The 23,692-nt window shown below is 51.2% G+C and overlaps 1 protein-coding gene across 1 annotated transcript; it reads right to left on the reverse strand.

Moving 5' to 3' along the window:
* Nucleotides 1-253: 253 nt before the first annotated feature.
* IL12RB1 (interleukin 12 receptor subunit beta 1) lies at nt 254-17,790 on the reverse strand. Its single transcript, XM_027548243.1, has 16 exons — nt 17,639-17,790; nt 16,438-16,500; nt 15,418-15,535; nt 14,852-15,021; nt 13,451-13,590; nt 13,007-13,040; nt 12,181-12,303; nt 11,340-11,422; nt 10,264-10,501; nt 6,836-7,003; nt 6,017-6,154; nt 5,379-5,534; nt 3,648-3,782; nt 2,381-2,486; nt 1,998-2,079; nt 254-1,246 (listed from the first exon to the last, which is right to left on the reverse strand). The coding sequence occupies exons 1-16, from the start codon at nt 17,697-17,699 to the stop codon at nt 881-883; spliced, it is 2,181 nt and encodes a 726-aa protein (XP_027404044.1). The 5' UTR covers nt 17,700-17,790; the 3' UTR covers nt 254-880.
* Nucleotides 17,791-23,692: the final 5,902 nt, after the last annotated feature.

Consider the following 23,692-nt stretch of genomic DNA (forward strand, 5'->3'; position numbering starts at 1 on the left):
TTTCATTTTCTCTTACAATAACTTCATATTTCTCTTTCAATTTTTCCAGTCCTAGGCAAAGCAGCTCTATTTCTGGATTTTCTGGGGTAGCAGCTCCCGAGTGATGCTTTAAAAAAAAAAAAAAATCCAAAGCACTATTAGGTTTCTCTGGTTCTTCATATATGTCCAGGACTCCCAACTTTTCCAAGTACCTCTGGAACTGCTCAGCAGTTTTGTAATGAGATATAGTGACAGCAGCAGCGACCTCCCCATTTTATTATTATTTTTTATTTTATATTTTCACCCCCACTTTACAGGCGAGACATCTGCGGCCAGGGAGGGGCCATCACCTCCCTCAGAATGTTTAGCCTTCTTTCCCCCACATCTGGGTCATCCAAGCCTGGAGACCCTGCAGTGCAACAGAGAATTCAGCACCCAGATTCCCCATTCAGACAGGACACCCAGCCCAGGATCTGGGATCACCCTGAGCCTCTTTGGGCCCCCCTTCAGTCTATCCCACACCCCCTCAACAGGCCAACCACAGCGCCCTACTCCGTGGATGCCAGGTCCTGGCCCTGGGCAGCAACTTCCGTTTCAAGGTGGTTTTTAAGGTTCCCACCATAGGATTGTGGCAGCTGGTGCTGGGCAGAGTCAGCGTCTATGGAGGGGAGTGGCTCCAAAGCCCGGGGAGTAAGGATGGAGTCTGAGCCACTGGGCGTGGATCAGAGTCTTGCGTGTGCTGTGTGGCCCCAGGCCAGCCACTAGCCCTCTCTGAACCTCACTGAGGCTCACTAAACTAGGTCCATAGGACAGCCATGTCACTCAGGGGCATCACCTGAGTGTCTGGAAAGAGCAGGCTGAGTATGCAGTAAACAATAACCAGCCATTGTGGCGGCAGTCGTCAGGCTTCTCTGTAGGAGGAGGCAGACGCTCCTGTTTCTCCCTGGGAACCGAACCTGGGGGTCCACCCTAGGCCCCCCAGGATCAGCAGTGGGGACCTAGCCGCCTGGGCAAGGCTGTCCTCCACCAGACCGTCCTGCCAGCCAGGCCCCGGAGCCCCAGCCTCAGGGCATCCTTGCATCTGCTTCCTGTCCTTCAAGTCCAGGGCTGGCTTAGGGGCATGCAGAGGCAGCTCCGTCTTCTCCTTGAGAGTCCCAAGTGTGCCCATGTCAGCTCCCTCGCCTTTTTCCCAGGATATATTCACCATCAGGGCCTCTTGTGGAGATACCTCCTCCGGGAAGTCTGCTGGGCTGGTCCACTGCCAAACCTGGAGAGGGAGGGCGGGGTCAAGGCTGTGGGCGGGGCCTTATTTCCCATCCACACAAGGATGGAGTGGACCAGGTCCCTTCCGGCTAAATTCTCTAAAATCCTGAGGCCAATTCAAGGATCAATAGGAAGGGCTCCCCATTTCTCTTTGGAAAACTGTCTCTCTTCCTCTGATGAGTGATGTGGTTGGGCAGGGCAGTAGCCCCAGGCTGATTCCTGCCATCAGCATGTGATCCTGGCCCAGTCGATCAGAGCATTCCAGCCCCCTGGTTCCAGTGATAGGCTCACGGATGGGCATGTGACCCAAGCTGGGCCAATCAGTGATGGCCCAGAATTTCGCTGCAGTTAATGGGAAAAAGGGATACCTTGTTTCCACAAGAGGAAGGCTGAACCTGCCTGGAAAAGAAGCCTGCAGGGAAGCTAGCACCCCAGAGAGATGGAGTCCTAGTTCCTGGATCCAGCCATGCCTGAAGCCCACAACCTTAGAGTTTTTTTTTCCATCAGGTTATGTTGTGAAGTTATTTGAGTTCTGTTTCTGCTACTAGGAAATGATCCACATGAGGGTCACTTTGGGTTTCTATTTGCTTGTCTATAAAATAGGGTAGGGTTTTTTTTTTTTTTTTTTTTTGAGTCCTTGCACCAATGGTTTGGAAAGAATAAAATGAGTTAACACATGGCCACTACTCTTCAGAGCCCTAATCCAGATACGGACCCAATAAACAAGACCTGGAATTAGAAAGAGGGGCCCTTACCTGCTTCCCCTGGCTGCCAGAGAACTTGATGGCAGTGCTGGCACCAGGTGTGGGCAGGGGTGGGCACAGGTGCCTTACAGCCCTGAGGAGAGAGGGGAACCAGTCAGTGCTTCTGTTTGTTCTTACTTTTTAATTGTTCTGACTTACTTTTTTCATCTCCATTAGGTTACAATAAGGAGAGTGAAGATGCGGCTGAGAGGTCAGAGCAGAGGGAAACTGGCAGACCCAGGTTGAAATTCCAGCACTGCTGGATGCTCTGGGCCTATCTGGGCCTCAGTTTCCCCATCTTGAAAGTGGACATAAAAACCTATTTGGGGCTAACAATTATTATTATTCATACTATCACTATTACAGATCATCTCAGAGGAGGGGGTGCAAGTTACCTGTTCAAGCCGAGGTACCCAAAGATTCCCAGGAGAAGGATGCTCACGAAACTCCCCAAAGATGCGAGGAAGATGGACAAGTCGGACAACTCAGAAACCTGGACTTCTAGGAGCAGAAGAGCTTGGGCTGAGGGAGACACACCTTCTGCCTCTCGCTGAGGGGGGTCACTGGCAGGGGCGGGCCCCCCATCAGCTCACTGCTGACCCTGGCGCAGCGCGAGCTGCTCTGAGCCTCAGTTTCCTCCTCTGGAAAGCGGGGCCCGGCCTGCCCTGTGACTGTGGGATAAAGCCCTGGGACACTAAGTGCTCAGGACACCGTAGTGCTGATCACCTGCAGGTGGGGCTCGTGTGGTTGCCCCCCTGGACCCAGACCTGCCCACCACACACCTAGTCTGACTCACTGCTTCTTTTACAACCAGATTTCACTGCGAGGACAACAGGTAGGGACTATGGCAAGAATAGGGGTCATTCGGTCCCCAAATCTCCCACTTCCACATGCCCCAAGACAGCAGAGCCCACCGACTTCCTTATGTTTGTGATGAGACATGTTCATTCATATGCATTCATTCCCTCAATAAATACCCACCCCTGCTCCCTCCCTCTCCCCAGTAGCTCCAAGGTTGGGGGAGGCAGAGCCCAGAAAGACACCCCCACCTGCTCCCAAGGTGTCAGGCTAGGTAGGCGGGGCAATCACAGCTGGAGGGAAGGGGATGCCGCAGAAGGAAGCCTGGAAGGCTTCCTGAAGGAGAGAGCTTTTGAGCTGAGTTATGAAGGGTGAATAGGAGTTTGACAAGGAGACAAATATTCTAGGCAGAGGCCTGCAAGGGCAAGAACGTGGGAGTGTGAGAAAAGGTTTATGGGAGGAAGATACAGCAGAGGAAGCTGGTGAAGGAGGTGGGAGCAGGTTAGCCTGTGACTTGCTCCTGAGGGAGATTCATGGGGAGCATGGAAATCTGGAGGGTCAGGGCAGAAATGCTTGTTGATGTGGGATGTGGGGCAATGCATGCTGGGTGAATACAGGGTCCACCCCCCACCCTCCTCCATTCAGGCTTCCCTAGTGGCTCAGATGGTAAAGAATCTGCCTGCAATGCAGGAGACCCATGTCCGATCCCTGGGTTGGGAAGATCCCCTGGAGAAGGAAATGGCAACCCACTCCAGTATTCTTGCCTGGAGAATCCCATGGACAGAGGAGCCCAGCAGGCTACAGTCCATGGGACTGCAAAGAGTTGGACACGACTGAGCGACTGTCACTCACCCCCTCACTCACCGATGGTGAAACGCAGGGGCTGGCTCCAGGCACCCCTCCGCTTGGCTGTATCTGCGCGAACCTGCACCTTGTAAGGTGTGCCAGCCCGCAGGCCTTGGAGGGTGACCTGGGTCTCTGTGGGCTTCACATGCAGCTCTGTGAACGGGAGGCAGCCGTGAGTTCCCAGACCCCCTTTATTCTGGGCTCCACCCTGGGAGGTGAGGATGGGGGTGGGGGCTCACAGACATTTTGTGGAAAACTCTTCCCTAAATGCACCCATTCACCTCGAGTTCATTTGGAAAAATATTCTTCATCAGAATCTTCAGCAAACGATGCTGTTTTTCTCAAATTCTGACCAATACGCCCTTCCCCCACTCCTAGCCCACTCTCTGCCAGCCACGTGTGCCTTCTCCTCAGAGCTCCCTAAAGCCATCAGGTCCCATCGTCAACCTCAGGGCCTTTGCACTGGTTGACTCCCTGGCCGCGTTTACCCTTTCCCCAGATGACTGCATGGTTTCCTCCCTCACCTCTTTCCCATCTTTCAGGTCAGGGTCGGGGTTACCTTTGTCTAAGTTGTTTCCCCACAGTGTCCCCAGCACCTCAGCACACAGTAGGACCTCAACAATTGTTTGTGGAATGGGCTGACTTAAAAAAATAAAGCACCTTATAAAAATCTTTAAAATGAGAATACAATTGGTGGTGGTTGTCCAGAAGAAAAAAATTCCTAGAACCCTAAATCCATATTCTTTGTAAATATCCACGAGGACTATTCTTCAAAAGAAATTTCAGGGAAGTCGGTACATTTGGCCAAATGGGCAGTTGGTGCATGAATCTTCAGCAATTTGGCTTTTGGCAAATTGGTTTTCAGCAAACGGGGCTGTTTCTGGCTGTGCCGGAATGCGTCACCAACTCCCATTAGGCTTTGTTTATCCCCTCTAAATCTACTTGTTGGAGATGCAAGAGATGCGTGTTCCATCCCTGGGTGGGGAAGATCCCCTGGAGTAGGAAATGGCAACCCACTCCAGTATTCTTGCCTGGAGAATCCCACGGACAGAGGAGCCTGGCGGGCTACAGTCCACGGGGTCGCAAAGAGTCAGGCACGACTGAGCGACTGACAGTGCATGCGCGAATGCACACTCCCTCTAAACATCACAGGGTGACCAGACTGGTGGCAGGACGTCTACGTCTGAATCTGGAGAGCCCCCATCCCCCCATCCCCCCTCCCCTACCCCTGGCATCATGCCTTGCCCTGTGCTGGGGCTTGTGCAGAGAAGGCAGGAAGTAAACCCATGGTCTTGCTGGCCTGTTGCTGCAGGAGATGGGTGGATGAGGCTGTATCTGCAAGGCAGTGCTACCCAGTGGGAGAATGAGGCTCCCAGTGCAGGAAATGACAGGAAGATCCTGCCTTGGTGAGACCTGCCCTGTACATCCTCATTTCTTTCCCTCTTACGAGGCAGGAAGGGGCACCTGAGTTCAAATCCAATCTTGCTTAACCTTTGGGCAGGTGAATCCCAGGTGGGCAGGTGAAACTGGGCAGGCCTCAGTTTCCCCATCTGTGGAATGGGGACAGTCATTCCTGCTCCATGGGAGTTGCCGTCAGGGTCAATCAAACGATGAGTCCAACTCTATCATTTTATGGGTGGGGAAACCAAGGCCCAGAGAGGGACAGTGAGGTGCCCAGGGTCACATAGCAAGGCAGACTCCAGCCCAGACCCCTTCCCCTGCAAGCCAGGCCCGTGCTGCCTCCCCTACCAGATACTTGGTTGCTGTCCTCCTCCTGGCAGCACACAACATACTCCTTCAGGACGCCAGGGCAGGTGCTCAGCAGAGATGGTGTCCAGTCCACAGACACGGAATCCTGGCTGAGTTTCCTCACCGACACGTGCTGTGGGCTTCCGGCCTCTGAGGCTGCAATCACACCATTGCCACAGTCATTTCCAAGGGTGCTGGCTCAGCATGTTCCGCCTCCCCAGCTGGTACCGTCCAGAGACCCAGGGAACCATGACCACCAAGTCAAGTGGGTCTGGGTTCAAATCCTGGCTGCACTACTCTGGTACCATCACTTCCCCTCTCGGAGCCTCAGTTTTCTTACCTATAAAATGGGGCAGTGCCTCTTGGGGTGTCTTAGAAGTCAATTGAGTTGACTTTTTTGGGGTTTTTTTTGGCATGTGGGATCTTAGTTTCCTGACCTGGGATTGAACCCACACCCCCTGCAGTAGAAGCAGAATCTTAACCACTGAACCACCAGGGATGTCCTGACTGAGCTGACTTCTAAGTGGCTTTTGGCCAGCCCTTGATAGACAGTAGGTGCCTCTAAATGGTATTCCCCATTCCTTATATCCAAGGACCACTGATCAGTGGAGACCACCCTGCAGGTTTGGGCCACTCACCATTGCCTCCAAAATGGTAGGTGGACAAGACCGTAGACCATGAGGTTGGCTTCTCTGGGTGTGCAGAGGCAAAGATGGTGATGCGGTAACATGCCTTCTGTTCCAATGCCCCAGATTCTTGGCTCCAGCTGTGAGTTGCTGGAAGAATAAGCAAGGGCCAGGCCAGTATACAGGTTGTGTCACCATCTTTGCACCTGTGCCATCTACCAGGAACTTTTAGAGCACTCCTACTCATGCCTCAAAACCCTTGCACCAATGTGCCTTCCTCCAGGATTCCTCCAGGATTCCTTTATTTTGCCCTCTCCCAAAGCATCCCAGCACAGCTCTTACTCTGTGGTGCCAGGGATGTCTGTGTCCAGCCTGTCTCCCCTGGCTGGAAGCTCTTGGAGGGCCAGGCTAAGACTGAGGATTTTGGGGGACCTGGCCAAGACCAGGGCAGAGAGCAAGAGGCTGCCTGGGCCATTCAGTACCCCCTCTTTCCCTCCAGAGGCCTCATTAATTTGCCAGTAGCATCTTGCTAGTTGCCACCTTTCCTGGCACCAGTGAGTGTTTACAAACACCCCGGGACGTGAGACTCATTTCCTGCCAGGGTGCAACCTGCCCAGGGCTGAGCCCTGGCAAACCAGGATTGCAGCAGGAAACTCCAGACTTGTGCGAGTAGGAGGGTCTGACAGGTCTTGGCCTGTCCCCACTTCTGTGTGACCTTGAGAAAGTAGCAAGAGCTCTCTGGGCCTCAGATACCCCACATGGAGGATGCCTATAGGTTTGAGTTGACTGGGAGTGGTAATGGAGGATGCAGGGTAACCAAAACTACGGTACCCGTCCCAGCAGCATCCGGGTCCTGGGGGGCCGTCACGATGCAGGCGGCAAGGTTCTCCTCCTGGCCCTGGAGCTGCCACTCAATGCAGTACCTCATTCCCTGGGCCCGGGCTGGCCACCGTATGGTAGTCCCGTTGGCTCCGGCACTGATATTCAGAAGCCCTGGTTCTGGAAGAAAACAAGGGAGGCACGTCAGACCAGGGGTCTTATGCCCCGCCCCCAACCACCCACCCAAGGCTCTGAGAGCCCCATCCCACTCTCTCGGCAAACTCTAACCCCCAGGGGCCGGGAGTGTTTGTATCTGACTCTGTCTCCCCGCGCTGGGGGCTGCCGAGTTAGGGGCTGAGCCCCAAGGGGACAGCAGCGGCCGTTTGAATGAATCGAATCCTCCCCCAGCCTGACCACGGGTTCTCTGCCAGGATGCCCACCATCAGAGCTCCCTATGCTGCCACTTCTACCCTGCCAGGCTGGTAAGCAGACGCTCCAGCAGATGCCTGGCCGCCCACCACCGGCCTCGCGCTGCGGCAGTGGGTGGCTGTGGTGGGGGAGGGGCCTCCTCATCGGACCAGCGCTCAGAGGACACACCCACTCAGCCCTCTTGGGCTCATCTCTGCCACTCCCTACAACAGGGTATCAGCACCAACCTGAGAGGTGGGTACTGCTTCCAGTTCTAGAGAGAACAGCTGTCATTGACTGAGTTCTGACTGTATGCACCAGGCCAGGGCTGTTTTACAGTCACCATGATCAATGATATAAATCGTATCAATATCATGCCACATCAATATCAAATTATATCAATGATATAAAAACTGAGGCTCAAAGACAGAGAGCCACCAGCTCAAGGTCACATAGCAAGGCCATGGCCCAAACCAGACCAGGAACTGACAGACTCCCTGATGTGCCGCCCTGGCAAAGTGGCTGCATCTGTCTGAGCCTCAGTTGTCCCATCTCTGGAATGGGGCATCATCGTAATCACCCTGCTGGGTGCTCAGCAGGATCATGACTAAGGTGAAGCAAGCAGGGCACTTATCTTGGGCATGAGATTTAAGGAGGTGTCAAAGAATTCAGTTATCAGTATCAATGTTCTTTTAATGCAATATTTTTTAAAATAGAAATGAATGGAAAAATATGTACTGAGTCCTGTTCAGGGTTGCCAAACAATGGAAACAGCTTAAATGTTCATCAGTGGAAAAACAGATAAACGAAGTGTGGCCCATCCACACAGTGAAATATTACTCAGCCATAAAAAAGAATGAAGCATGACACACGATACAATGTAGTTAAATCTTGGAGACATCAGGCTGAGTGAAGGAAACCAGACACAAAAGATCACAAAGCATAGGATCAGTTTCTATGAAAAAAGCCCAGGAACATCCACAGAGACAGAAACGAGATCAGAGATAATCAGAGGCTGGGGGAGGGGATGGGAAGTCACAGCTAATGGGGCAGGGTCTCCTTTTGGGGGTGATGAAATGTCCTGGAACTAGATGAGGTGATGGTTGCATGACACTGAATGCGATTAGTGCACCAAAGTGTGCTTGTTAACATGGTTCATTTTGCCATGTGAACCTTTCCTCAATAAAATATATGTGTATATACATACACATAAATCTTGATTTTTAAAATTTTAGATTTATTTTTTATTGCAGTAATGCTGGTTTATACTGGAGAAGGCAATGGCACCCCACTCCAGTACTCTTGCCTGGAAAATCCCATGGTGGAGGAGCCTGGTAGGCTACAGTCCATGGGGTCCCTAAGAGTCGGCTGAGCGACTTCACTCTCACTTTTCACTTTCATGCATTGGAGAAGGAAATGGCAACCCACTCCAGTGTTCTTGCCTGGAGAATCCCAGGGACAGGGGAGCCTGGTGGGCTGCCGTCTATGGGGTCGCACAGAGTCGGACACGACTGAAGCGACTTAGCAGCAGCAGCAGCAGCAGCTGGTTTATAATGGTATGTTTCATGAGTACAACATTATATTTCAACTTCTGAATACCCTACTGTGTGCTCACCATGGAAAATTTAGTTTCCATCTGTCACCATAGAGTTGATCTTCTTTACCCCTCCCCTCCCCCGTCTCTTCCCCTCTGGTAACCACTACTCTTTTCTCTCTGCCTATGTGTTTGTTTTGGTTTGTCCGTTTATTTATTTGGTTAGTCAGTTAGTTTGTTTGGTTTGTTGGGTGGTTTTTATATGCCACATCTGAGAGAAATTACAGCCTATCTGTCTTTCTCCATCTGACTTATTTCACTAAGGATAATATCCTCAGGGTCCATGCCTGCTGTCACAAATGCCAGCATTTCACTCTCTTTACGGCTGAGTGGTTCTCCATTGTATACATGCACTGCATCTTTTTGCTCCATTGATGATCATTTAGGATGTTCCCATATCTTGGCTATTGTGAATAACGCTGCAATGAACATAGGGGTGAATATGTTGTTTCCAATTATGTTTTTCTTTTCTCTGGATAAATACACAGAAGTGGAATTGCTGGATCATATAGCTCAGATGGTAAAGAATCTGCCTGCAATGTAGGAGACCTGGGTTTGATCCCTGGATTGGGAAGATCCCCTGGAGAAGGGAATAACTACCCTCTCCAGTATTTTTGTCTGGAGAATTCCACGGACAGAGGAGCCTGGCAGGTCCATGGGGTCGCAAAGAGTCAGACACGACTGAGCAACTAACACTTTCACTTTTCATGGTAGTTCTAGTCCTAATTTTTTGAGGAATCTACATACTGTTTTCCCTAGTGGCTGCACCAACTTACATTACTACCAATAGTGCGCAAGGATTCCTTTTTATCCACATCATCACCATTTATTTTTTCATTATATGTAAATATATGTATATGCCTGCGTGCATGCTAAGTCGCTTCGGTTGTGGCCGACTCTGTGACCCTATGGGCCATAGCCTCCCAGGCTCCTCTGTCCATGGGATTCTCCAGGCAAGAATACTGCAGTGGGTTGCCATGCTCTCCTCCAGGGGATCTTCCCAACCCAGGGATCGAACCTGCATTGGCAATCAGGTTCTTTACCACTAGCGCCACCTGGAAAGCCCTTAATATACATATACCTGTATATAAAGTGAGCAAATTGCCTAGATTTTAAATGAAGACAGGATCAGCCCTGTTCTTGTACAACCCTGCCTCACTTGACACCCTGATCCTGCCTCTGGTCCCAATAAAACTTTATTTACAAAACCAAATGTTTGACCTGAGCTGTAGTTTGCCCGTGAGATTATTTTTTGAACCATTCCATTATAACACTATGCCTTTTTAAAAACACTATGCATTTTTGATGACTAACTTTTGATACACTCCTAAATTAGACACCCCCTTAAATTTTTGTGCTTCACTTGTCTGACCTAGTCTAGCTGAGATTCAGATGCGCTCAGCTCCAAGGGGCCCTCCCACCACCCAGCCAAAGGCACCTGAGTGGATGCAGGCAGGAATGTGCCATGTCTGATTGGGGCCGAGGCCAAAGCGATTCCGGGAAACGACGGCCAGATCATAGGCAGCACTCGAGAGGACGAGCTTTTTCTTCAGGCGCAGAGTCCTCTTGGCCCTGGTCTTACATGGGCAGGACAGCATGTGCAGATGGATGTGGTAGGTCACCTCCATCCCAGAGTCAGGCCCAAGGCAGCCTTCCGGAAGCTCCAGTTGGGGCAGCTGTCATGAGTGTGAGAGATGGTATTTTGGGGACCTGAACATGCTCCTTGTCCCCATGGGTTGACATCAGGATTCAGCCCATGAACACAGACTCATCCACAGGCCCAGGTGATGACTTGAGCAAAAATTTACAAACTAGTAAACCTCAGTGCTGGCAAGACTGTTGGGAAACTGACACGTTCACTGATCGTTGGTCTGGGGGAAGGGGGGAATAATTTGGCAAAACCCACTGAAAGCCAGGGGAAAAAGAAAGTTTCCATCTTTGAACCCAGTTGCCTCAAGTCTGGAAATTTTTTCTAAGAAAAAGGATTCAAATTATAGGAAACCTAGGAAGAGAAGGAGCTTCCCTGTAACTTCCCTGTGACAGGTCACTGGGGATCTGGCTGAATCAATTATGGTGAAATCAGGGGTTGAAACATATGTTTTTGCCCCTGACTCAGGCAGAAGACTTTTCCTCTGTACCTCGGTTTCCTTCTCTGTAAAATAGGTACATTTGACTATACTTAATGAATTGTTTGGGGGACTTCAAAGAAATTATCTCCCATCCAGACCAACTACAGTCAACTACTTCCTGTCCTCCCAGCTTCCACCTGAGCCCCCCACAATTTATTCTCCCGATGGCCACCACAGGGAGCCTGTGAACACCTGAGTCCAGCCATATTCTCAGCTCACACACCTACCACGGCTCCCCATTGCCTTCAGATTTCAACCTACAGTCTTTCCGGTCTCAGTCACCTTCACGGTTCATCTCCCTGAGCTTTACACATTTCCACTCTAGCCTCCTGTTGCCTTCTCTCTCTTCCCAGGCTAACCCACAGCCCAAGGACAACCCTGTTACCTGCTCATGCAGGGTCACCTGCCTCCTCCCATCTGGGCGAAGCTGCTCTACTGAGAACCTCACCTCAGCCTGTGGAGGGGTTTCTGCAATGAGACAGCAAGACAGTGACACTGGGGGTGGTGCCCTGGCTCACAACCTCCTGCAGACCCTGGATGAAGACATGGGACCTTTTCCCTCCCTCCCATGAAACACAGGATTCTGCGGGTTACATAGTTTTCAGAATCTGCAAACATGGAGATCCACCTCATGAGGGTGAATATACTTATTGCAATTGGCTAAAATGGTTCAAATGGTCAATTTTATATCATGTCCTTTTTTTAAATACTACAGATTTTTTTAGACAAATCTGGAAACAACTACTGGAGCTGTTTCCCAGCAGGTACACTCTTGGGCTGACAGGAGGAAGCTCCAGTTCAAAGGGTGGGGGCCAAATATTGACAGTCACCCCTTCTCTCCCTTGCACCCCCACCTTGGGCTACATGTCCACTCTGGAACTGCCCAGGCTCCAGCTTCCTGTGTTGTTTGGGAAAATCCATCTTCACAGCACAGCTACATGCACCCATCAACTCCCTGTTCAGCTTTCAGAGAACAAAACCCGCCAAACTAACCGGAAGGAGAGAAGGACTAAGAAATGTTTTCTTTTGAGATGACAGGTTGGCTGCATTATATAAAGTGAAACTCTCTCACTGCCCTGTCACCTGGCACCAGGTTCCCCTAATTTGTCCTGCCACCTTATTTCCAACACCCATCACCTTATTGCTAACACTCGCCACCTTATTTCTGATCCCACTACCATCTTTCGGATGCCTGTCTCCCTTCCTGTGGCCCAGGGTTTTCTCACCAGGGGGGATGCACACAGGGCTGCTCCAACTGCTCCAGGGACCTCTGGGGACCCCTGGCCCCAGACGCCGCCGCAGCTGGAATTCCTGGGCCATGTCCATCTCCAAGGGGCAGAGGCATGACTCTGAGGAGAAGCAGAACAAACTTCAGGCCAAGGGGCTGTCCCACAGCTAGCAGTACCCAGAGCTTGGGATGGTCACTTAGCCACCATGTACATATGAAGCGCCAACTGTATGTGCGCTTATTGAGCATCAACTGTGTCCATGCACTTATTGAGTGCCAACTGTGTTCATGCATTATTTGAGAGGTACCTGCGTGCCAGACCCTGGGGACAAGGACAGTCAGAATAGGCCAGGTCCTGTGCTCTGGGGCCTCAGGGATCACCCACTTCTTACACTGTCTGGGGTTCAAGTCTCAGCAATACCATTCCTTGGGATGTGACCTTGGCCTTGTTGGGCTTCTCAAGCCTGTGTTTCCTCCCCTGTGGGAATCATCCAGCATTGAACTACAAGGGGGCACAAGTCTACAAAGAATTTAGCACTGGGCCTACGACACAGTGGGGGCTTCTCCAGTGGCTCGGCAGTAAAGAACCTGCAGTAAAGAGATGCAGTTTTGATCCCTGAGTTGGGAAGACCCCATGGCAGAGGGCTTGGCAATCCACCCAGTATTCTTGCCTGGAGAATCCCATGGACGGAGGAGCCTGGTGGGCTACAGTCCATAGGGTCGCAAAGAGTCAGACACAACTGAAGCGACTTAGCACTAGCACACCGTGGGTGCCTAATTAGTGCTAACTTGCTGCTGCTGTCATTATTCATTATTATTCTCACCGAAGCCAGCATCATCCTGATGTCCACAGTCACCCTAAAATGAGATCACATTTATCCATGATTTTACATTTGGTGTTGAAAATATTAGTTAGCTCTTTTGAAATCTTCAACAATTATTTTGCTAAATGCCACACAGAACCCTGGACTGGATCTGGAACAGCGAGAGGACATCCTTGGAAAAGCAAATGAAGGACTTCCATGGTGACCCAGTGCTTAGGAACCCGCCTTCTAACTCAGGGGATGCAGGTTCAATCCCTGGTTTGTGTGAGCAAGGGCAGTCGTAATCAGATCTTCAAGTCAGAGACAAACCCCAGAGGCTAACTATGGGGCAAGAGTGGAGGCCGGGTGGAAGGGGTGATAGATACAGAGACTGCAAAGCTGATGGGGGAAATGTGAAGGTGCCCTGTGCCCTGTCCAAACCGCTGATCCGGGGAATAAACTCACCAGCTTCCACGGGCTGCCAGGTGTGCGGTGCCGGAACTGTACCTGGGCACCATCCTGGCGGGCTGGGGTCTCCCATTCCATATGCAGCTTCCCTGCTGACTTGGACACCTTGATGTTTTCTGGGGGAGGGTCGTATTTAACTGGAAGCAGAGGTGGGGGTTGGGGAAGGGAAGCAGGCGTGTGTGTGAGTTGCTGGTCCTGAAAATCCCAGAAAACCTGCACGTGATCCTCCCGGTCCAGAGAAAGCCCCAAGGCCCACCCCAGCAAGACCCCTCTACGCCTGGGCTTCTATGAGTCAAAGAGTCAAGATTCATACACAGGATCCTGTTAGTAAAAATATCTTTAAAATATTAATACTCATTGCTGGCAAAGCTATGGTGAGACATACTTCTGTAAATTGCTGATGAGAGAGTAATTAACTGGTTCTATGTTTCTGGAGGACTATCGGGGAACTCTTGCTAGCTTTTTTAGACTCACTTCAGGGAGCCTGACCTAAGGAGAGACATCTGTCACCCTTCCTGTCTTTTGGTCAATGGTGTTTGATTCTACCTCAGGGCCTTGGCACTTTGCTGCCTAAACCACACTTCCCTATCTTTATTCCTGCTGGATCTTTTTCATCCTTCAAGGACTCAGCTTGAACCAGGGGCCTTCCTGCTCTGCCAGCAGTATCTCATCATGTGTAATGATCATTCCCTGTCCATCACCCTATTTGAATCTGGGCTCCATGAAGCCTTGTTCATCACCCTGCTTGAATCTGGGCTCCATGAAGCAGGGATAGGGTTTGGATTAGGGTGAGGAGAGTGAGGCAGGGTTGTACAAATACAGGGTCAGATCCTCTCTTTATTTAAAATCTTGATATTTTGTTCGTCATGGCTTCTTTTTTTTTTTGCGTCAATATTAATTTTTTTAAACATTGCATCCTGATACCGTTTATCTGGACTACTGAGGTTTTTCGCCACCACCCCCCCTTAAGTTCTGTGGCCAAGGAGGGTGCCTCATTCACCCCTCCCTCGTCCCAGCCCTGGGCTCTGACCTCCTTTGGCCTTATCTGTGTCCTTTATGACTGAGCATGGCACACAGTGGCAGCTCAATACATCTAAACCAAGCGTGTGTTGTTGATTAACAAAAACAGATTCTAAAGACCCAATAGGATCTTGGGAGCATTACGGTATCAAGGAGAAACCAGAAGCTACCTAAATGTCCAGTAGTAGGGGATCGGTAAGGGAACCATGAAAGACTCTGCCAAGTCATAGGGCAGTGTTGGATGGGAAAACAGCTGGCACTATCCAACCCCTTGCCAGAGACCCAGAATCCCCCCAACCCCGGCTCAGGTCTTGGCTTGGGGACCAGAAGCTTCTCTGGGTGAGGAGAGGGTCGTGGGGAGGAGAGCAGGGTGCTGACCTGAGCTGTAGAGGTTCAGGGTAACGTTGGGGGACTTCTCTGTCCGGTTGGCGGCCCGGGATTCCACCCAGAGAGTGACATTGTGGAGCACGGATATGCCATCCTGGTCGGAGAACTGCAGCTTGGTGGCCGAGCCTGTGGCAAAGTAGCAACAGCGGCCAGACTGGAGGCTGCGGGAAGGAAGGTATTGATGCTGGGTCTCGGCGGCCGCGGTGGATGACGTGCATCACAACCCACTGTCCTTTCCTGCCCCTTCCACCCCTCCTCCCAGCCTGGGGGCTTCTTGGGGATCAGCCTGGGACTAAGGGTTTTAGAGGACCCCAGAGTCTCCTAACAAAGCCTGTCACGGAGGGAAGGAAGAAATGAATGGGTGGATGAGTGAATAGAAGTATGAGTCAGTGAGAGGGCGAGGAGGAAGGAAGGACAGAGGGGTCCTAACTGCCGCCCAAATTGGGTACCCACCTGTGCTGAGCGCCCACAACACGGAGCCCCAGCCAAGGCCCAGGAAGGGGCACAGACCCCGAGAGCAGAGACAGCCGTTGCGGAGCAAAGGGTAGGGTCCTCACCAGCATCTGAGGAAGTGGCTGACTCCAGCTGCAGGGCCCTCGTACTCCCAGGAACATTCATAACCAGCGCTGCTGAACACCCGGTAGCAGCTTGGGGCCCTGGGGCCTGAAGCTGAGCCTGGAGGTTTGAGAATAGGCTACAGTGTCAGGGAGGGGTGTCCCCACACTGACTCAACTCAGGGAGGTATCTTTGTGACACTTATGTAACCCAGTAGTACCCCAGCTTAAACGCGCTGTGGCTTCCAGCACCTTCCACTGCCCTTCCCACCTGTCTCCTGCCATCTCCCCTGCACTTCCTGCTCCAGCCACTTCAACCTCCTCCCTGGTGTTCAAACGTATCGGACTCACCCCTACCTCGGGGCCTTCGCATGTGCTGTGCCCTCTGCCTGAAACGCTCTTGCCCCAAATCGTCACATTCCAATTTCTCCTTCAGAGTCACCGCCTCAAACACTAGGTTATTTGAAGCAGCCCCTTCCCTCTCCACCTCCCACTCTGCTCTGTTTATTTCATAGCACATCATTATACACAGGATATGCATTAGTGTGACTGTCGTCCACCCCCTGCACTAGGTTGTGACCCCAGAGGACAGCTGGGTTCGCAGCTGATTCCTTCACATCCAGGACTGTGTCTGCACATAGTAACTGTTCAGTAAATATCTCTTGAACAAAAGAATAGATGAAACGCCTGCCCAGGGGCAGATCAGTGAATTTGTTATAAGCATGAGTGTTCCAGCAATGCTTGCTTCAGGGGAGGCAAAATATTTAGCGGCTGCTTAACCCCACATGCTGACCAGTCCGGACAGACACACAGTCCTGTGACTCTGTTAGGGGGCAGACAAAGCTTACAGAGGTGGATGACTGCACTGAGTTTGATGAGGACAGGCTGTCAGGACGTCAGGGCAGGGCTCCCAAGACCCCAGTCTTGGGCTGAGCAGGAAGGAGCTAAGGGAGGGGCTGCTAGGGAGGAGTCAGTCAGAGCCCAGCAGCAGCCCTCCCTTCCACGATGGGGAACTGCCCAGACCTGAGTCTGCATCTGGGTATGGTGGGTTCTGAAAACAGCATCCGACGGTACTGCAGGCTTCAGCTGCAAAGGCAATGAAGAGATAATGACAGTCTCAGCCTTTCACTGCAGAGGGAGAGGCGCTCACCCAGGGGTCATCCACACACCTATCCACTTTCCCACCTATGCACCCCCCACCCATTCATCCAGCTTTCTATCCATCTGTCCATCCTCCCATCCACTTATCTATCCATCCAGTCATCTATCCGTCTTTCCATCTACCTGCACATCCATCATCCATCCACCCACCCACTTGCCTATACATCCATTCATCCATCCACTCATCTATCCATTTACTCACCCATCCATGCATCTGCCCATCCATTCATCCATCCATTCAGCCATCTGCTTCTCAGGCTGCTCCTCTAAAGCAACTCGGTGTCCTCTGCCCCCTCCCTTTTGCTGGTCTCTAGGCCTGCCTGACCTCCAAAAGTCCCAAAACCTTGCTGATCTCCAGTTTACAGAGAGGGAAACTGAGGCACAAGGAAGTTATCCAAGTTTATGCAACAGCAGAGTTGGGATCGGAGTCCAGACTTGGCTCTTAGAAAGGGCTGAGTCCTTTCCCGTTGGAGTCCACAAGATGGAGAGAGAGTATGTATGTTACATACACTAGATACATATCTATTATATACATACTTGCTCTTTTTCCCTTCCTTAGCTACTCCTCACTAAACTCTGGCAAGTGGGAAAGATTCAGAGATTTAGCCCACTCCACCATGGTAGCTCAGCTGGTAAAGAATCTGCCTGCAGTTCAGGAGACCCTGCTTCGATTTCTGGGTCAGGAAGATCCCCTGGAGGAGGGCATGGCAACCCACTCCAGTATTCTTGCCTGGAGAAACCCCAGTGGCAGAAGAGCCTGGCGGGCTACAGTCCATGGGGTCACAAAGAGTGGGACATGACTGAGTGACTAAGCACAAAATACAGCAGACAAAATTAAGACCGGAGAGGAAATGCCCAAGCTTGACATTAGAAGTCAAAAATTAAGACCGGAGAGGAAATGCCCAAGCCTGACATCAGAAGTCAAAATTACTGATGTCCCATTTGACAGAGGGAAAGACTGAGGCACAAAGACATGGAACTAACCCTGGAACTAGCCCTCCACATACACACAACCCCACCACCCCCAATAAGAAGAGGCGAATTGTCAGGGGAGGGGACTCACCGCCCTGTCTGTGGCGCAAGAGGAGAAGGAGGGCAACCAGCCTGAACCCCCATTGCCCCATCCGGTCCTTGAAGAGGGCAGCAGCCCCAGATGAACTTCTGCGCTGCCGGTGAGGCCCCAGCCACCGGGTCTTGCCTCACCCAGGAACACGCTGAAGCTGATAAAGAAAGACTAAAGAGATTAAAAAAAAAAAAAAAAAAGTTATGAGACACGGCCCCTCCCAGGGCAAGTCAAAGTGAAAGAGAAACCCAGGAAGTCAGCTTGGGGGTGGTGGCCTCATCTAGGCCACAAACCCACCTGAGCCCTAGACCCTGAGCTATACCCCCTGAGGGTCTGGGGTCTTCTCTGCTGGCTCCAGACGGGAGCCGGACACCAGGTGAGAACCCCGTGGGTGGCCTGGGGCTCTGTGTACTTGGCTAGGTCTCCAGCTCTCTCTGAGAGAAGGCAATGGCAGCCCACTCCAGTGTTCTTGCCTGGAGAATCCCAGGGATGGGGGAACCTGGTGGGCTCCCGTCTCTGGGGTTGCACAGAGTCGGACACGACTGAAGTGACTTGGCAGCAGCAGCCAGGCCTCTCTGGCCCACTTCTGAGATCCAGGAGCTCAATGAGAGGCCAGGGGCCTTTGGACATCAGAGTTCGCTCTGCTGAAAAATTGTTATGAAGTGCATTCTGTACGCTGGACCCCCCCCAAAATGTCCACCTCATCGTTTCCCAGACTCAAACCTCAGGGCACCCTGGGTCCCGTGTCTGAAGAATTTCCTTGTTTCCTTTAGATTCAACTTAGTCTTTTCTCTGTATCTGTTTCTCTGCCAGAGACGGGGAGGCTGGGGACTGGGGTGGGGAGGCGTTGTCTCAGTTTCTGATCTTCTCTCCCCACTGTCAACAAAAGTCCAAAATGTCCACAGAGAAGAGCTGATTCATGTTACAAAAAGTGGATAGCACCCCCAAGCAACATCCTGAGTGGAAAAAGTCAGACCCAGCAGCCCACATGTTGTACGATTCTGTATATACGAAACGTCCAGAACAGGTAAATCCACAGAGACAGAAGGTAGAATGATTGCCAGGGGCTGGGGAGGGGATGAGGAGTGACTGTTCACGGGGATGGGGTTGCCTTTGGGGATGCTGGAAATGTTTTGGAACTAAATAGAGATGATCATTGTACAATATGGTGAATGTTCTCAGTGCCACTGAATTGTATATATTAACACAGTTCATTATATGTTGTGTGATTTTCACCTTTAAAAAAAAAAAGCTGTTCTCAGAACCCAGGTGGACAAAAAAACAGGATAAGGGTCTCTCCTGGGGAAAAGCATCTGGGGAAACTGAGGCCCGGGGTGGCTGGGAGGAAGCACTTTTTCTGAGAGCCAGTTCCGAGAGGCAGCTGGGCTGGCCAGGGTCAGGCGCCCAGCAGGCCATGAAGTCAGAGCCATTGGAACAAAGAGGCAGTGTTCCAGGCCTGGCACAGTGGGGACGGGGACCCTGTGATCCTGTACAGAACAGCCTTCACTGGCAGCAGGGCCCAGGCCAGGCCAGGGGCGGAGTAGCTGTGAGGTCTGGGGGAGGGGCAGAGACAGAGAGAGAGAAATGAGAGAGACACACAGAGAGAAATATAAAGATGGAAGAGACCACTGGAGATAGGGTAAATCAATGGGCCCCCCCCTCAGTGATCCTGAGACTCTTATCCCAGGCGCCCCATTTTACAGATGGAAAGACTGAGTCCAGAGACACTCAGCCTACTCAGGGCCCTGGCTAGAGGTAAAGACATAGATGCAAACCGAGGCAGAGCCCCCCACACAGTGGGGCTGAGCTTCCATGAGCAAGGCTCATGCCCTAGGGCTACCTCCTATCCCCAGGAAAGTCAGGCCTCCCATGCTTCAGCTTCCTCATCTGCAAATGGGCTAAAGTGAGGATAAATGGAGCTTCCCCAGGGGCTCAGTGGTAAAGAATCCACCTGCAATACAGGAGACACAAGAGACGCGGGTTCCATCCCTGGGTCAGGAAGATGCCCTGGAGAAGGAAGTGGCCACCCACTCCAATATTCTTGCCTGGAAAATCCCATGGATGGAGGAGCCTGATGGGCTGCAGTCCATGGGTCACAAAGAGTCAGACATGACTGCGCAACTGAGCCCAAGGATAAACAAGGCTTGCTGCCCACCAGACAGCCAGTACGATTTGTCATTCTTTGGGGGCTCTCAGTGACCTCTGCTCTTATCACACCTCTTTCCCATCCCCCCAAAGCTAAAGCAGCCACTGAAAAAACATCAAGGGGGTGGAGCAGAGCTAGATACAGATGCTCGCAGCTCCTTGGGGGTTAGGGGCTGGCTGCAGGGAGGGGTAGAGGTTGGGGGGCTCTGAGGGGGACCAGAGAGGGCTGCCCAGAGAAGGGAAGTATTAAACTGGCTTTGTAGAGCTAAAGGGCATTCCCAACAGAGGTCAAAGGAGAAGCAAAAGTCTGGGGGACGCGCTTTGGGGAACACCAAGATGAACTGGCAGGTCTGGGGCTCCATGTGAGAGATGAAGATGGCAGAGTGGACCAGACCCTTGACTGCTGAGCTGAAGGGCTGGGCTTTTCCCCAAGGAACTGTGGCAGCAGTATGAGCAGGAGTCCAGCCATGTGTGAGGTGTTGTTTCTACCCTTATTGAGGTCACAGTTGGAGGCTCACCCTGAGGTTCACCGCAGCCCACCTTCCCCGTGTCAAATCTTTGTACGCCCACCTCTCTTGGCCTGCCTGCCACCTACTTCAGGAAGCCCTCCCAGCTGCCCCAGAAGCACAACTGAGGTACGTCCCCAGCACCATCCCACTTTCAGATGCCCCACAAACTGAGGAGGGGCAGGAAGGATAGGTCATAGGCCCCCCCGCCCCTGCCCAGGAAATGGTAACAGGAGGAACCACAGAACTTCCCCACCCCCTCAGCTTCCGTCTTCTGTGGGGAGGGTGGGTAGTGACCTTTAGCCTGAGAAGAACTGAGCTACTCTCTATGTGGTCAAGAGATCTGATGCCCTTGAAGGGTATCTAAGGAGGATCTTGAGGGATGAGTAGGAGTTGGCAAGGAAACGATCCATTAGCTCATTTAACAAACACATTTATTAATAAGAACATCTTTCCCACCAATAAGAGCATTTTTCATTCACTCAGCCAGGACTTTCTGATGCCTCCAGAGGATCATTTGAGGATGTTTTAAAGGATACATAGTGGTAACCATTTTGTAAGGTATAGAAATATTGAACTAATATATATTATATTATATATGTATATTATATACTGACATAATGCTGTAGGTCAATATTTATTCAATTTTTAAAAAAACATTTATTTAATTTATTTGGCTGTGCTGGGTCTTAGTGGGTTCCCCCTGGCGGACTACAGTCTACCGTGTCACAAAGAGCTACTTAGCAGACACAGGTGTCACTCGTGGTAAAGAACCTGCCTGACGATGCAGGAGACGTAAGATACGTGGGTTCGATCCCTGGGTCCGGAAGATCCCCTGGAGGAGGAAATGGCAGCCCACTCCAGGATTCTTGCCTCGAGAATCCCATGGACAGAGGAGCCTGGCGGGCTGCAATCCCTGGGGTTGCAGAGTCGGACGCGACTGAATGACTAAGCCCAGCACGCGATGGGTCTTAGTAGAGGCATGTATGTGTATGCCAAGTCGCTTCAGTCGTGTCTGACTCTTTACGACTCTATGGACTGCAGACCACCAGGCTCCTCTGTCCGTGGGATTCTCCAGGCAAGAATCCTGGAGTGGGTTGCCATTTCCTCCTACAGGGAATCTTCCCGACCCAGGGATCGAACCCGCATCTCTTGCGTCTCCTTCGTTGGCAGGCAGGTTCTTCACCAGTAGCACCACTGAGAAGTAGCAGCACGTGGGGTCTTTTTTCAGTCGTAGCGTGTGAACTCCTAGCTGCACGTGAGATCTAGCTCCCTGGGATCAAACCCAGCCACCCTGCATTGGGAGCATGGAGTCCTAGCCACTGGAACCCCCAGGGAAGCCCCTCATTCATTTTTTATTTTTAAAGAATACATACAAAGTGTGTGTGTTGGTTGCTCAGTCATGTCTGACTCTTTGCAACCCCATGGGCTGTAGCCCCCCAGGCTCCTCTGTCCATGGGATTTTCTTGCCTGGAAAATCCCATGGAGTGGGATACCCACTGGAGTGGGTAGTCATGCTCTTCTCCAGGGGATCTTCTTAACCCAGGGATCAAATCTGGGTCTCCTGCATTGCAGGCAGACTCTTTACCATCTGAACTACCAGGGATGCCCATTTGCATACACATTATTCACTCCCTGATGCCCCTCATGGAGACATTTGAGGAGGGTTTTGATGAATGTGTAGAAGATTGCAAGGAAAAAAAAAAACAACATTTATGTCCATTCAATAAATGATCTCTGATGTTTCTCAAAGAGAATTTGAAGTGGATTTTGAAGAATAGGTGTTCACTGTGGGAAAATTGCATTCAGTCACTCCATCACTTTGTCAGTCAACAAATGCTGCCTGTTGCCCGTTGAAGTGGTCTTTCAGGAAGGAGTTTTGGGAAGGAGTTCTTCAGAGGGATCAAGGACATTGAGACCTCTCTGGTGGCTCCCCCTCTACTAGCTCCTCATCTGTCCACCCAACCACCTCTGGTACATGAGAGTAACAGGGAGGAAGGCCAGAGGTCCCCGAGCGGCAGGAGGAAATAAACTTTAAGTGGCAGACATTGTCTTCCTTCTCTACACAAAATTAAAAGAGGCTTCTTTTAACTATGTGTTGAGGACACCTGGTTCTGCCTTGACCTAACCAATGCGTTTTTCTTAGAGATGTTTTTCTTAAGCTATGTTAATGAAACTATGTATTTGTTTTAGAATCTGCCTTTCTTTATCTGCCTAAGACTAACTTTTTTTACTCTTCTCAAATCTTGGGCTGATAATGGCTCAACAAGCCAGTTTTCCTGGCAATTGTTTTATGGCCGGGGGATGGCACACCTCATGTCATCCTATTTTGAAAATACATATTGTTGGAGAGGGGCCTGGTGAAACTCTCTCAGCCTTGAGGTGTCTCTCTTATCTGATTAATAGTTTTCTAACAGACATAAATGGAGAAGGCAATGGCACCCCACTCCAGTACTCTTGCCTGGAAAATCCCATGGACGGAGGAGCCTGGTGGGCTGGAGTCCATGGGGTCGCTAAGAGTCGGACACGACTAAGCGACTTCACTTTCACTTTTCACTTTCATGCATTGGAGAAGGAAATAGCAACCCACTCCAGTGTTCTTGCCTGGAGAATCCCAGGAACAGGGTAGCCTGGTGGGCTGCCGTCTATGGGGTTGCACAGAGTTGAACACAACTGAAGCAATTTAGCAGCAGCAGCAGCAACAGACATAAAACACCTTGCTAAAAACTATCAAGGGGGCACTCTTTCTGTCCACTTCTGATGTCTGTGTCAGAAGTTTTCTCTATCTCTATTATACTTTAATAAAACTTGGCTACACAAAAAGCTTCAAGTAGTCAAGCCTCATCTCTGACCCCGGATAGAAATCCTCTGCTCCGGAGGTCACGAAACCTGGTGTAACATGCAGCTCGCAGCAACCTTTCATACATGGAACCTCTCCACCTCTGGATTCCGGCCAAGGTCCCAGGAAAGATACTGATTGGCTGAATTTGAGTCACATCTCCATCTTGAACCAATCACAGTGGCTGGATGCAAGACTCTAGGTCACATGTCCACCCCAGCCTGGACTACAATAGAACTTTTAGGTAGAACTAGCCAGAGACAGCCCACTCCAGTACTCTTGCCTGGCAAATCCCATGGATGGAGGAGCCTGGTAGTCTGCAGTCCATGGGCTCGCTAGGGGTCAGACACGACTGAGCGACTTCACTTTCACTTTTCACTTTCATGCATTGGAGAAGGAAATGGCAACCCACTCCAGTGTTTTTGCCTGGAGAATCCCAGGGATGGGGGAGCCTGGTGGGCTGCCGTCTCTGGGGTCACACAGAATCGGACACGACTGAAGTGACTTAGCAGCAGCAGCAGCCAGAGACAGAAAGTTGGCTATTTTAGGGCATGAGTTTACGAT

The sequence above is a fragment of the Bos indicus x Bos taurus genome, chromosome 7 (genome assembly GCF_003369695.1).
Source record: "Bos indicus x Bos taurus breed Angus x Brahman F1 hybrid chromosome 7, Bos_hybrid_MaternalHap_v2.0, whole genome shotgun sequence".
Lineage (NCBI taxonomy): Eukaryota > Metazoa > Chordata > Mammalia > Artiodactyla > Bovidae > Bos > Bos indicus x Bos taurus.